This window comes from Vanessa atalanta, chromosome 24, assembly GCF_905147765.1.
Source record: "Vanessa atalanta chromosome 24, ilVanAtal1.2, whole genome shotgun sequence".
In the NCBI taxonomy this organism is placed as follows: Eukaryota; Metazoa; Arthropoda; class Insecta; order Lepidoptera; family Nymphalidae; genus Vanessa; species Vanessa atalanta.
This window is the reverse complement of record NC_061894.1, coordinates 6,241,206-6,257,862: the sequence shown is the minus strand read 5'-3', so window position 1 is coordinate 6,257,862 and position 16,657 is coordinate 6,241,206. Positions and strand designations below refer to the sequence as shown.

Genomic DNA, 16,657 nt, shown 5'->3' with positions numbered 1-16,657 from the left:
GTATTTTTGAATGTTGAAAAATAGTAACTACTGAGTTTCTTGCCGGTTCTTCTTGGCGGAATCTGCATCATATAGGATATAGTTTGTTTAATGACGATTCAAAAGTGGAAAACCTAACTATAATTTTCCAGTTTACCAACGATTTGTCATTCCGTCATTGTTTTAAAAATACCCAAAAGTGTTAAATATTTGTCGATGGCAAGTAAATATTTATTTAAATAATTCAACAACGAAAAATAAACTCTAAAATTAACACCTGATGTATCTTAATACGGACATGTTAACATGACTAGTGGAGTTGTTATGACTGATATGTTTAATATTATTGTCGCCGGTTTCTGATAAACCGGGCCGGTTCGCCCCGTAGTTTCAATGTTAACTAACGATGGCATTTTCATGTGTGGAAAACACCATTAGAGGGTTTTGTCAGAAGAAATCCTGTTCTGTTGTGTACCAATATACCGAGGAGTAGTATCTGTGTGCAGCTCCAAACGTTCTCAAGAAGAAAGGAGACCACTGAACAGCAGAAAGAAGGTCATTAAAGTGAAGTAACTTGTAAATTTGCCACTGCTGAGCTAAACCTCTTTAGAGAAGGTATAAATCTTATTCCACCACGCTGCTCCATCCAATGCTTGACATCTTGACATCCAATGATTGACAAAAATTCATTGAAATTAGACTCGTGCAGGTTTCATGACGATGTTTTCCTTTTTATTAGGCACATGGTGCTTGCATTAACAAGCTGTAAGTTTTACTTTACTTTACTTTATACTTTATTGTTCACCGCACAGAGAAAATAAATAAATACAACATAGATCCAGCCTTAATAAAAGACGTGAACAATTTTGGCGCCCTTATCGCTACATAGCGATCTCTTCCAGGCAACCAACGGCTTTTTAAAGCACGTATAATTCAAAGTGCTTTTAAGAGCCTATGTTTATAGAATAGTTTACATATTTTTGAATCAGACGATTATTTAAAATAAATAATGTATCCGAGGTAGGTTGGTTTTCATAAAATTTTATAGCCATTATATGTAAAAGGTGTGTTGTATGTTAAAGTATCTTTTCGTCCCGTCTTCGTAATTATTTCGTACAAGGTTACCGATCTCAGTTCTCTCCCTCGAGTGCTAAGTTTCAAGTCAATCGGACGTAAAGTTTAAAAGATCTCGTCATGTATGGACAGAATGTTGGACTTCGAAACGTCTTAAATCGTACCAATGCGCTAATGTGATTCATACATTTTTTTCCTGAAGCTAACTACGCTTTAAATAAGTCTATTTACTAAATTATTATTTATTAACGACGATATGCAAAGTTTTTGTTATTTTTCCTCGACGATGGAACGATTATTACCTTGACGACTTAGTCTTAAAGAGGAAATGTTTAGTTAAAAAAGTTAATCAAAAAAAGGACGAAATGTATGTTAACTTATAATATAAGAGATTTTTTTAGCGAAAATAACAAATTGCAGAATTTCAAAAACATGTTTTGTAACGGTATTAAATTGGTTGGTTTGTTGAGTATCTAGGTATAGTCTGTGCCTTGGGTACGTTTTAATTTAAATAATGCTCTTGGTCTCTATAATGTTAATTATCAATGACACTTGGGTTTGTAGGGCTTTGGAATCCCGTCTGGGTAGGTATCATCGTATATTCTACCCCCAAACAGCAATATTTCGTATTGTTGTGATTCGGTTTGAAGGATGATTGACCCAGGACCTACAGATACAAGAGACATAAGTACCTAATTCATAAGGTCGGTGGCACATTTCTATGGGCAATGGTGACCACTTACCATCCGATGGTCCCTTCGCCCGTCCACGTTCGACCAATTCGCGTTATTAGATTAGTTTTTTTTGGTTTTGTCTCGTTTTGAGACAACTGAGAACAATTAGCAACGCTGACAGGGCGATTGTATGACTTGTTATGACTTGTGGCCTCCATAAGTCATTCGTAAGGCGTTATTCGTGTTTTGTTATTTAATAACGCGTTGTGATTTGCTCAAAGATCAGATAACGAAATTTTTGTCATGGGTATCATTGTACTAGTATAGGGTGTGGTTGATTAATTATCTTTTACTCAAATTAGGATACGTCAGACATTCTCGACGATCATCAGCGTATGAGATATTAAGAACATAAGTGCACAGTGCGCTTTTGGATCCCTCATAATCAAAATCAAAATATACTTTATTCAAGTAGGCTTTTACAAGCACTTTTGAATCGTCATTTTACAAACTATATCAAGTGAACCCCCGGTTTGGAATGTAGATTCTACCGAATAGAACCGGCATGAAGTAGCTACCCATTTTCAGCATTTAAAATACTAAATTTTATTAACCGAATACAATTATATATGTATATAATATATCCTGCCTGGAATTCAACAAGTCAAAGTCAAAGTCAAAAGTCAAAAATCTTTATTCAATATAGAAGTGTTTACACTTGCTTATTGATTGTCAAAAATCTACCACCGGTTCGGAATTTAGCACCTCGGACCTGAGAAGAACCGGCGAGAGAAACTACTGAGAAAGGAACTACTACTACTGTATTAGCTCCACGCCTTTCTATCATCTATATAATCCTGTTTTGAATAATATGCTCTATTTATAAAAGTAGATTTTACAAATGCTTTGAAGTCATGAATCGGATATCATAGTTCTGATGACCCGATAATCAGACAAGACTAGAGAGACCGGGAGAAATTAGACGCATGATCAATGATAGCGTAATCATACAAGTTTAGACCCTAGACGCACGTTGATCAACTCTTAAGTAGTTTCATTATTTACTAGCAAATCTCGGGAGATGATATCCTGCCTTTATACATACAGCAAATGTCATGGCGACCGTTGAACTGTAAGGAAGTTGATGTCAGATAGTGTCGCGGTAAAATAATTTGGATTGTGTAAATATTTTTATCACTAATGTACACTAAAGCTCATCGTCTTAGGTCTGGACATATCCCATCAAAAAGATAATTTGAAATTGTGATAAGTGTGGAAGTTCGGAAGAAGAGATTGATCACCATAAACAAGTGATGGTGATCAATCACCATCACTTGTTGATAGAATATGACAAGACTTAGAATCAGAGGAAGTTACTCTTAACTAATTTAAAAGCATGTTTGTTCGATGTTGGATTAGTCCAGAGTATTCAATCAGAATCTGCTAGAATGCTCCTGGAATTCTATCCAATAAATATAAATAATAAATAATGTTTTAACAAAAGGAAGAAAGGACAAGAGGAGGACAAAAGACCCAAAATTAAATAAGAAAAACAAAACGTGCGCCAACTTTTATTGCGATCGTTCAGACAGAATTGAAGTATTTCAATCACAGACGGATTAGGTACAGATACCTAAATACATTTGTATAAATATAAAAACTATAGCCAGGTAATTAAGAGAACTCATAACGTGCTTGGAACGATTGTTAATTATATAGTGTACGCTCAATGAGCGTTTTCGATCTTTGAACCTAAATAGGGTTAGGTTAGTCCAGGGGCAAATTGGGTTGGGCGTAAGGCGTTTGATTTTTTAAGTGAAACATCGATTGGGGCTTTGGATGTCAGAGCGACTCATATGGCAAACTGAATGATGTTCTCTTATGGCTCAAGTCCTAGGATGTTATAGTACTTCGTTACCGAAACCATCGGATATACGGATAATTGTTTTTTTTTTTTTTATATTTTTATGTATAGGTACATGATAACAAATGTTAGCGTACAAATAAATTCAGATTGTTGCCTCGTCATTTTCTCTTTTACTAAAAATAATCTAATATTCGTATTCGAAACTCTTCGAAAAAATCGGATAATCCGAAATAATTTCGTATACGTATCTAAAACCGCTGAAAAACTATTTTAAAATTAAACGGAAATTAAATATCCATGAAATCCCTGGTGTGCGTGGCGCGCATGCGTTATAAGTACTTGATTGCTATTAACTTGTTGTTTTTTTATGGTATAGGTTTGTGGATGACCTAATGGGCCACTTGATGTTAAGTGGTCACCATCGCCCATAGACAATGGCGCTGTAAGAAATATCGCCAATGCGCCACCAACCTTGGGAACTAAGATGATATGTCCCTTGTGCCTGTAATTACCTGGCTCATTCACCCTTCAAACCGAAACAACAATACTGAGTACTGCTGTTTGACGGTAGAATATTTAATGAGTGGGTGGTACCTACCCAGACAGGCTCGCACAAAGCCCTACCACCGTTGTTAATTGTAACAAACAAACGAATAAACAGAGTAATTTTCGCATTTAAAATAAAAAAAAATCAAAATACTCTATTGTACACTAAATAACGAAATTTTATTAAGGGTCGTTTAGCGATGTCAAAAGTTGTTCGATAGTGACCCTTGGACTATTGTCTTAAAATTGGGCTTGTCTTTTCTTAATTGGAGAAAAAATGCCTAGATACAAATAAAACACAAGAACGATGTACGAGGCGCGATTATCTCTAAGACAGCGATCTCTCCAGGCAACCTCGATGTGGAGGGACGAACGTTAGGGTACAGAACATAAATAAACATAATAAATAATTATATCATAATGAAATTAGAATAATTTTCAAATATATATGTAATTTTAATATTAATTAGTATTGTTTAAAGTATGTTTGATCTTCTCGCGAACGAGGAAACTTCGCCCCCGACGATGAACACATGCAAATTAATTACATACTTCAAAAAACCGACTGTATGCACTGTGCATGAATCATTTAACGTTTGTCAAGAAAACATTCTAGAAATTAAATATGCTTATTACTAATCATATTTATCAAAGTTTTTTTACCCATTTACTCGTCCAACTTATAAAAAAATAAAAATATACTAGGAATTAGTAAGTCCATTTTCTTAGGAACCTTTAAAAATGTTTATATCGTGTATATATATCTGCGCAGTTTTTACTAATTTTGGCGACTAAAAAAGATTTTTTTATTATTTAATTGTGATTATTGAGAGTGGATGTAATGCTATATAGTGTATATCATTGCATGGAAGACAAGCTTAACCAACCAAAGTCGAGTGATTTCGACGCTTTAGGGAGTTAAATCGAGTGACGTTACATGGAGCGCACACTGTATATATATTAAGTTATTATACAAAGTATTATAATTTAAAAAACATTGTAAGTAACAATGCGACAAGACATAACTATGGCGAGTAAGGACGAAACAATTACGAACCTGCAGACAATGCTTTTTGTTATTTTTAAGAATCGTAATAACAACGTCTAAGATTAGTAGACAGTAAATATTCAGCTCTACACTGTGGTATTTTGTAAGACCGTTTTACGTACGCGAACGATATTTACGAGGTACCTATGTGGTGGAACTTTGTGGCAGGCTGTGGCATCTTATGTTCCTTCGCCGAACAGTCATGATTGCGCGATCGTCCTATCTAACTGAGATATGATTGTGTTTGTAGTTACACTGGCTCACTCGTCCTTCAAACAGGGACAAAACAATCCTAAGTATTGTTACTTACCCAGGTGGACATAAATTATTTTTTTAAATTAGGTTTTAAAGATTTGCTTGTATTTCTATATTTATTTTTATTGGAAGCAATTATCGGATACGACTGGCGCGTCACCTATTGTGCGTTGAAGGTATTATGTATGAAACCTCGACAGATGCGTCAGCAGTAAAGTTGCGAATCAGTCGGTAAAGTCATACAGGAACAAACGAAGAAACATTCCTCGAAATATATGTTTATGAATATTTATAGGCTATTAGTAGTAAGTGTTTACACGTGTAGGTATTTTTGTATGTACGTATTCGTTCCTGTAATTTATGATGCGTATCATTTGGCCATTCTCATGAAATACTAGGCAACTGTGCAGGACATGTTGTAGAGATAAAGAAGGAAGATGGCTTTTTGTAATAACAATCTCTCATTCGGATGAGTTCGCCTTTGTACAGATCTATTCACTTATAAAGGCACGCCTGTCCACGTTTAATTATTCGTTCGTATGAGTGAGTGACGTTCGGGTGTGTGCTACGACCAAGAGTAAAGACAGAAAAAAATGTAAATTTTATTTTATTGAAAATTAATTCATTTAATACGGAATGGCGCGTTTTCTAGAGTGAATAGATCTACGTAAACATAAGTTCACTGTTTTTCTTTAATTCTTAAAATCCGATGGGACGTTGTATCCGACATACAGGCACAGGATAGGCAGTTTGACGTGCTTATCATTTATAAGTATACTACTTAAACCTGACAGGCGTTATCCCGCTATCCTGCTGAGAAAACGTAAACTGACCGACGTTTTCTGTGTTCTTGACGTCTGTCAGTTGTTCTTGATTAGTGATGCACTAAGAGTGTTCTGCAAAAAAATAAAATCATGTCTGGCGTATATCCCCTTAAATACGAATTATATTCTGTTTTTTTAGTATGTTGTTATGGTTACAACAGAAATATATAATTATAAAAAATTCAATTGTCTAACTATAACGGTTCATGAGATACAGCCCAGTGACAGACAGACAGATCTGAGTCTGAGTAATAGGCTCCCGTTTTACCCTCTGGATGCGGAACCCTAATGAGCATGTAGCGGAACAGTATGGAAATTAAATATGCAAGTTGATATTATGATAGAGTAGTTAATTATATTATTTCTTGCTAAATTCTTCGCCGCTTCTAAAGTACATCCACTCGATCGCATCGAATTACCAGTAGCACACTCTATCAGCAACCGGAAGTTAATGAGACATTGAGCTCCTATATCAATTGAATTCAAGTGTATGTATTTGATCTATCACAAATTTCGATCGCCTCTGCAAGATCTGAATAGTATTAATTACATAATTGTAATGTTAAGGTCGAAAACGAATTATATATGTATGTTAATGTAATATATATGTACGTATATAAATCTAACGGAACCTGCAAATTTATTAAACTACTCAAACCGTAACCTCTCCATTTTACCCCCTCAAGGGGTGAATTTAAAAAAGGTAGCCTATGTCCAAATTTTATCTAAATCAGCTCAGCGGTTTAAGTTTGATGAGGTAACAGACAATGAAAATCAAAATATACTTTATTCAAGTAGGCTTTAACAAGCACTTTTGAATCGTCATTTAACAAACTATTTTAAGTAAAGCTACCACTGAAACTCAGTAGTTACTCCTTTTCAACGTCTAAGAATACAGTCGTGTTAGTTAAATACAATTATATATGTATGTTATGCCTCCTTTCTGGAAGTCAACAAGCATTAATTCCATTTTAATATAAGTATAGATCTATATACATACCTACATGTATGCCGGTGTATGTGTATGTAGGTAAATACGCATTGGTCGTGTTATAGTTATTTTCATTTTCATTGATATTTTTGAAATAAAATTTGGTTGAAATAGGTAAATAAAGCAAATACAATTGAAGTACATTTCAGAAGATATACGTTTTGCGGGCAATAGGAAAACGGTTAAACCGCAACGATTACGTTTCGATTCGATTGCGATTCACTTAATCGAGTTAATACAATTCGTTAGTAAAATCGATATCTTTTATAGATTGAACTTTTAAAAATTTTTGAACGGTGCATATTTTTTTCACATAATGGACCAATTTCTACTTATTTATAAAGTATATAACTATAGTCTATCCAATCACAAGAGGAGTACCAAAATAAACAATTCGAATGCGCCAATATCATTGGTCGATTACTTGAATTGAATCTATGATATTCCGAAAAATTGAATCCGTTATTGGAACTTACCGGAACGATAGTTTTAATATATATGAATCAAGATCTGTCTGTAGTGCATAATATAGCAGAGCTATTAAATCGCATGGAATGTTTAAAGGATCTTTAATCCTTCTTCGATTGAAATAGGGTATAGGTCAGATTACTTCGGAATCCGCTTGTAACTGTTCGACATCTTACAATCTGTCTGTATTGCAATGTATATTGTTGTCTCTTTTTTTGATGTTGCTATCTCAACCCGCTTTTTATACCAAAAAAATATTTTGTGCAGCCAGTCGTGACTAATTTCACAAAACATACCTAACTTCGTTTACGTTATAGTTAGATTTTTATTTAAGCTTATTAATAAATTTAAATGTTATGTAAAAAGCTACAACGGTTCAAAATGTAGGTTTTACCGAGATGAACAGTTAAAACTCAGTAGCACTTTCTTATCTAAACTGTTAGTGTTTGTCTGTGGCACAAGGGACACTTGCGCCTGTTACACTGGCTCACTCTTAATTCAATCCGAAACACAATAATACAAAGTATTCGGCGGTAGAATATCTGACGTTTGGATGGTGCCTATCCAAACGTTCTGACACAAACTTATGGCCTCAATAATGCTTTTGTTCCTGATACTATTCCACACAGATACCCGTATTGTTTTTCAGTTTTTTTTGACACAGATGTAAAAACTTTACAATCTATAAAAACTGAATTAACTAAAAGTTAAATTATAGTAAAGGAAATGTTTTCTTACAAATTGTGGAGTATGAAGCATTAAGGAAGACCAAACCACCAACGGATGTATTTTTTATAAGTAGAACTACACTATATTAGCTTTCGACCATGGGTTCGTCTGCGTAGTAGGGAGCAGGGGGTGTCAAGTCAATTTATAAGCTATCTTTATATAAAATTCCTTCTGAATCCGTCTTAATATTAGTATGATTACTGAATTAAAACAAAGTGACTTAATTTTATTTTAAAAACCTTTTAACGATGTTTCTAATTAATTAATTAGTCGACCGTGAAAACTAAACGACCGTGACCAACTAAAAAATGTAACTGCATTTCCTACAGTAATAATGTCAAATAACGTTTTGCTATTACGGTTCGGTTCCGTCGTTATTCGGTAGTGGATCTATAGTTCTTCGATTCGAATCATCGGTCGAGCTAATATGTGTTCGATCTACTAGTCTCTGGGATAACACTCACTCCCTCTGGCGTTGAAATAAAACAACTAGTGATATGGATCGTGGTACTCGACTGTATATTTCACAAACCACAAGTACAGGACCGACTACGAATACAATTTGAGTACAATCTTTATACTAATCAAGTACGATTACAAATCGAGTACATCTCTACTTATAAAAGTAGCAAAGCCAAACGATAGAGAGATTTAAATGACGCACAGAGCCATCTAGCGACAACCAGTGTAACAATTATACAATATGTAACGTATTAAAATATAGAACAGTGGGAGAAAATCGTACACAAATTGTTTAAATTGAAAAGTAAATCTACTAAATTGATTTATATATGTAAGGTGTTAACCAAGGGACATTTATGGGTCCGCTATTATTTCTAATTCACCAGTTTGAGTTAAAAGAGAAATATAACTTCTATGCAGTTGAAACTTGTTTCTCTTACTTTGGATATAATGTAAGAAATGCATTTAAAGCTGTTCAACAATTTATATAAGTTGGTGGAATATGCTCCAAACCTTCTCCTCAAAGGGAGAGGCCTTAGACCAGCAGTGGAAAATTTACAGGCTGCTAATGTGAAAAAAATAAATTTGTGTGTATAATTCTTCTGATGCATGGCGGTGAAGGATGTGTGCCCACCAACCTTAGCCCAGCAGTGAGATATTTACAAGTACTTACTTTACTTTACTTTTCTTCAAAGCCATGCTATTATTACTAATGTGGAAATACAATAATATAAACGTGTTCAATATATATTTGAATAGTAATTTTAATAAATAAAGATGACCTTAATTAAAATGCATGTTTAGGTTCCAAGTGCATTTTTATTTAGATTAGGATATTACGTGACCGTGGTTGAGGCCTTGTTCATAAATCATATATTATCTGTCAGATATGGACCCGTTGCTCTAGCGGCTAGCATGTTCGGTTGCAGATCATGAGGTCTCGGGTTCGAGAGATGTTGGGTTTTTTTTATGTGCCTCGGAAAGCATTGAAACCGGTTTGGCTGGGAATGAGTTCATTGACATATTCGATTTGCCATCCAATCATAGTCTAAGCAGGCTTAGACGAAGTACATATCGATTTATCTTGATTTAGTTTTTATTTTAAATGTCATATAAGTATGACATTTAAAATAAAAATAAAACAATCTTTGTATAAGATTTGATTCAATTTAAAGTCACACCGATACGGAATGTCGCTAATCTGCTTGTTAAACAGTAATTAAAATTTTTCGTCAGTTAAATTATTTACTTATGTTAATTAAATATAATTAAATGATTATACGGCAGTGTGATTCTGTAAGAATTCACTTCGTATCACACTTGTGAAATGTTGACAACCGTCTTACGGTTTTCGAGTGAGTTTCGGGTTTCAAGTCTTCGAGAAAATTGGCCATCTCATGGTAAGTGATCCGTCCATAAACATTGGTGTTGAAACAGTACCAAACTTATTAAACCAAGGAGATAAATCCTTTACGCCTGTAATTTTACGGCCTTCACAACCTTCAAACCACAACTTAACAATACCAAGTATGTTTTATGGTGGAATATCAAGTGAGCAGGTGGTACGTCCCCACCACACCATCCTGGGTATTGTACTATAGAATGATATATATTTTTTTATTCTATTTCGAAAGAGATAAATCAACCGTGTTAAAATTCAATGAATAATTTCACGCATAAACTCTGCTCATTAATTTATTTAATCAAATATCGTTAATATATATTCGACCTCCAAATATAATGTACCGAATGCATCAAAATTCAATTTCTCATGCGTTATTATTTCCTCGTAAACTTCAAACGCTTATCGTTTTTTTTATTGGGTTCCGCATAAATGTTTTTAATTAAGATAAATCCAAGTAACGATAGAAGTTTTCGTTTATCGCTTGCGATAGTGTTTTAATCGTTACTAGTAACGATCCGTTTTGTAATATTCGATTTACCGTCATTAAATTCAACTTACTAGGTGGTCAATCTTACCACTACCTAGTTACTACAGCAGTACTGTTGAGTGAACCAGTGTTACTACAAGCACAGGGGACGTAAACTCTTAGTTACCAAGGTTGGTGGCGCATTGGTGTAAGGAAAGGTTATTATTTCTTACAGCGTCAATGTCTATGGGTGGTGGTGACCACTTACCGTCAGGTGGCCCATTGTCAAGAGAACAATTTCGAATCACAATTGTTATATTCCAGGCGAATGCTCGTCGGTCAGTTATAGATTCGTACGTACGTACGTATTCGTATGAAAGTTTTAGATTCGTACATTACAGGGGAAGTGAGATAGGAAGGGGGGATTGTTAGGGGGATCCACTGCCGTGCAGTGTTATTACTTCTAATAATCTCCTTTATTCATCTTCATCTTCAGTTTATATATATATATTAATTAATAGTTAAAAACATATCCACGTCCAACGTCCAAGGTCAACATTTTACGTTTACAGCCAGCTTTTTGATTACGCGTTTCGCAGTTAACGGTTTTTGTCGTTGCACATAATTATAATGTCTTCATTCGAATTTTAAAATGTAAGATACGATTTTAATCGGATATATTAATAGCGTAAGCCGATTTTTGTTCCAGTGATTATGTTGTGGTCGAAAGATACGGTACGGTAGAAAAATAAAGAGGATTCTTGATTGTAATTTAGTTAATTGTTACGATTTAACTAAGAATTAATTTTAGAGTGCGGAAAAAAGTTACTGGCCGTGTGTGCTATGGCTGTATAAAAAATATCAATCAAATGTAAAACGCGCAAACAGACGTGGTCAGCTTAAAATGAAATTAAGTAACTCTGTCTGGCCTGCACTCTTCAGCCATTATGTACAACAGGTTCACAAATTATATATACAAATCTCGTTCGTTTATCGCTCTTGCCAGTGAAACCACATCAAAATATGTTTAGTGGACGCACGGACGGACACGGAAAACGATTTTGTTTTAGACTATGTTCGAGAATGAATATGTATTTACGGACGAATTTCCTTAACATTTACTCAAATGGAAAGAACGCTATCGATTTTCTAGCGAGAGGAAAAATCGAGGTTTTATAAAATTTTCCGTATATTGTTTTCAAATACTAATAACTATGTTACATTATTATCTCAAATGGAAATTAATATAAAAACTTTGAATTGATGCAAATGATTATCGTGGCATTATCTGAGGTGACTCCGAGAGATGAAAAGTCTTGCATTTTCCGCTCGATAGGTCTGTGGTGGTGGACGGGCTAACTGATGATAAGTGGTCATGAGTCACGGCCGCCTGTATACATTGGCGCCGTAAGAAATATCAATCATTCCTTACATCTCCAATACGCTACCAACCTTGGGAACATTAGTAAGTTATTATGTCCCTTGTGCTTGTTGTTACACTGGCTCACTCACACAAGAGCCGAGATGGTCTAGTGGTTAGAACGCGTGCATCTTAAACGATGATTTCGGGTTCAAACCCAGGCAAGCACAGAGGGAGGGCTTAGTCCAGCAGTGGGAAGTTTACAGGCTGTTGTTGTAAAAAAAAACTCACCCTTATAAACGGTATACGGATGAAAACATAATGTGCAATAAGTATGTATGTTCGTATTTTTTTTTAGCATTAGCAGCCCGTAAATGTCCCACTGCTGGGATAAAGGCCTCCTCTCCCTTTGAGGAGAAGGTTTGGAGCATATTCCACCACGCTGCTCCAATGCGGGTTGGCGGAATACACATGTGGCAGAATTTCGTTGAAATTAGACACATGCAGGTTTCCTCACGATGTTTTCCTTCACCGCCGAGCACGAGATGAATTATAAACACAAATTAAGCACATGAAATTTCAGTGGTGTCTGTTCGTATATAAATAAAGTAATACAATACCTGGACTCGTTGCATACATAAATTTTAGTTTTTACAAAGATTTGTATCTTTTGAATATTACACTATAGTATAATTTAAAATATAATTGTTAAGCTCTTGAATATAATAGTATGTTAGATGTACAATTATTATATGTTTAAGTACATTTATATCTTTGCTGCGATTTTTAAAAATTGTGATTGTTATATTTATGATGGCGACTTTGCTACTTGCTTAGATAAAACTAAAATGACATATAATAATCCGGTTTAATTGCATTTTGTTTGTATGTAATTAAGTTTTAAAATAATTTTTTTGATGTGTTAGAAGTATATTTTTATGGGAGGGTAAACCGCTTCGTTACGTAACGCGTTACGGCTCCAGTCAGTCTGGCTTCCCTTTCCCCTTACGCACACGGTAGCGGCAGGCAAGCTCCTCTTCTCTCACTCTAACCCACAGCGCTAGCCGTATGTCGGACAGCTTAAACTATCAGTTCTGTCAGGCGTCACGAGGAGCACACATATATTATTTTTAATTTAAGCTAAGCCTACGCCTACGCTGATCGTTTATTTAAAATCTATATCATACAGTTTGAATATTAATAACCTTTTGTCATGTGTCAGCTACAATTGTCTTGAAGACACACACATCTTATATATATTTTTTAATGTCTCTACTCTTGTGGCTAAGGCCACCTGCTACAATGCCTCTTGATCGATACACATGTGGAACAATTTCGTTTAAAATAAACCCATGCAGGTTTAGTAAGCACATGAAAATTCATCGACGCTTACCTGGGTTTAAATCCACAATCATCGGTGAAGATTTACACACTCTAACCACTGGGCGATTTCGACATTAGATTAACAAATGGATATTCGTAATTAACGGATCAAATAAATTAAAAAAAAAACAACCCTTGAAATATATTTGATTAACTATGTAAAGATTAGTTACTCCCAATTACGTCATCTTGTCATCTTATTACACTTTAACATTATCAAGTCTTGTCATGAGGCTATGTTAATGTGAATAGCTAGTTGCGCAGTGCGGATTCGCCCGCGTTATGACATTACTGCCCACACATCTTTTTTATGTAATAGGTAGGCGGACCGGCAAATGGGGCACCTGATGTTAAGCGGTCACCACCGCCCATACATTGGCGCCGTTACATTGGCGCCGTTAGAAATATTAACCATCCCTTACGTCGCCAATGCGCCACCAACCTTGGGAACTAAGACGTTATGTCCCTTGTGACTGTAGTTACACTGGCTCACTCACTCTTCGAACCGGAACACAACAATATCAAGTATTATTGCTTGGCGGCAGAAAAAGGGGTGTAAGCTATATATCATGGTAGCATGCGCAAGCGATCCGGTGACGTTCCCTCAAGAGACTGACTGGGTACCGCTGGTTTTTTGGAATTCCGGTGAACTCAGCACTGGCAAGTTTCACAAGACCCCTCCAGGCGGTGGAAAGGCGTTAACGTGTTTTTACAGCGGGAAAAAAAAAATTGATTTATATTAACAAACATTCAAAATTATAATATTAAATTATATTTGTTTTGAAATGTCTATTGAAGTTTATAACTTCAAAGGCTATTTGGCTATCAATGGAATGGCTATTAATCGCAGAAAGTGATTATTTTTAAATATATATATGATTGGATTTTTAGATTTTAGATAAGCGCGAATAGACAGACTAACAAACTCTTCAGTTTTATACACGGGTACCGATTGATTAAATGTTATTTAATTGTATAATGTAATTGAATGCCTGCACGATTCATTACAAACGCATTAATGTTAAAATAATAAACATATGTGTAGGTATTTCTAATCAAACACACTACGGCTTGTGACAGACTTACTAATTAACTCGGTAAGGCTTTGTCTGTCTGGGTACTACCAACTCATCACATAATACTTTGTATTGTTCTTGATAATGGTTAATTTCCAAGTCTGCCGACGTTTAAAAAAAAAAAACAAAATATGCTAATACTAGCTGAACCTGCGGCTATGCCCTAATTTATAATATATAATAATAAAAACACAAACTTCCAAGCCGCGTTTTATCCCCCTTGAGGATGGAGTTTCGGTAATCTTAGTCTTAAATTTCAAGTTTGTAGGTGTTATAGTTTCTGAAATTTCATGATTGATCAGTGAGTGGTATTTCGATTTTATTTATAATTTATAATGGGCTGTTCCCCGCGACTCTAACTGCGTCAGATTTTTGTATGCCGTTGGAGATATTCCGTAATTTCTATACTCATAGTCTTATACAGGTTTTAGGCTCTATGCCTTCTGACTTAAACTCGATTGCCTCCTTGCTTTACTAGAGCATAGGGCATGTGTAAGCCTGTCTGGGTGGGTACACACTGAACTTAAATTCTACCGTCAATACTTAGACTTGTGTTCCGGGTTGAACGGTGACTGAGCCAATGTAAGCAAAGAGGACGTAACATCTTAGCACCCATGGTTGGTGTCGCTTTGGTGTGATGTAAGGAATGTGTCATATTTCTTACAGTGCCGATGTCTTTGGCAGGTGGTGACCACTTACCAATAGGTGGCCCATTTACTGTTCGCCTATTTATATGAATATGAAAGTAGAATTGCTGTTTGTTTATGTATCTTTTTGTTACCATTACTACAGATACTAAATAGCTCTTAATGATTTTAGACATAAGTCGACAAATACATATCGGGCTTTACGGAAAAAAAAAAAACAAATAAATTTCATATGAAACTTTTTTTTCGATTTTCACAAAATTCCCGAAAATTCCGAGTGGCCTTTCTGCTCGGCTCGGCGCGGTAGGCGTACTAATATGTCTAATAAATAAGAAATCTAATTGACTAATCTTGTCCCCAGGTATTCCATCTCCGCGACATCCGCTGGGAGAGGCCGAGATTCATCTCGAAGTCGTTCCTAGCCTTCGTGACGTTCAACGTTATCAGCTACTCGTTGCTGGCGGCCGAGGTGCTGACAACTAACATTGCTGATACTTCTGCTGAAAAGAAGGTATTATTCAAATATTTCTTATAATTATCAGTAGATTTTAAGGTAAGACTTAGACATATATATACTAATTTTATAAATGCGAAAGTAACTCTCTGTTAGCTCTTCACGTTTAAACCACTGAACCAATATAGGTGACATTTGTTTGTGCAAAATGGTCAGAGTCCTGGGAAAAGACATTCTTCAGGCTACGTTTTTTTAACTGAGGGGGAAACTGTGACTTATCTTTGGAGTTGTAAGAAATATTAACCATTCCTTACATCACCAATGCGCCACCAGCCTCGGGAACTAAGATGTTACGTCCCTTGTGCCTGTATTTACACTGGCTCACTCACCCTTCAAACCTGAACACAACAATACTGAGTACTGCTGTTTGGCGGTAGAATATCTGATGGGTGGTACTTACCCAGACGGGCTTGCACAAAGCCCTACCACCAAGCAAAGTTGCCAAGTCATACGTTTTAGGTTACGTTCGTCTTTGTGGTTCAAGCTCGCTTCATAAAAATTGCACCGAATTCGTCAGTGATTTAATTATGAAAGCATAACAGACAGACGGACACACAAGACAGAATTACTTTCGAATATATATTATTAGTATAGATGAGTATTATTTCGAGAATAAGTTATTTATATTATTATTGCGGGAATGTAAGTTACTGATGTTATGAATTAAGTGAATGCTTCGTGGTGTGTCATTTCACAATATATTCAATAACTTAAAACAATGCCGTGTTTGTTACATTCCTGGCCGTCGGATGAGTCAGTTTTAAGTACAGGCACACTGTATTGTGAAAGTTCAGCTCCTCTTTATTTCATTAAGGTCAGACAGATAATTACTACAGTAATCGATCTAGCAGGTTCCTTTCGGTAGAGTCTACATTCCGAATTGAGCCTT

The 16,657-nt window shown here is 35.4% G+C and overlaps 1 protein-coding gene across 4 annotated transcripts in view; it reads left to right on the top strand.

The window, feature by feature from the left end:
- The window catches only part of LOC125073270, a 100,738-nt gene that overhangs the window by 68,618 nt on the left and 15,463 nt on the right, over window positions 1–16,657 (top strand). For all 4 annotated transcript variants that reach the window (XR_007120039.1, XM_047684021.1, XM_047684022.1 and 1 more), the window contains exon 5: window positions 15,616–15,765. Coding sequence is in view for 3 of the 4 variants with exons in the window: in XM_047684021.1 (XP_047539977.1) it covers window positions 15,616–15,765 (150 nt within the window). In the remaining variant the exon portion in view is untranslated. The remainder of the gene's footprint in view (window positions 1–15,615; window positions 15,766–16,657) is intronic.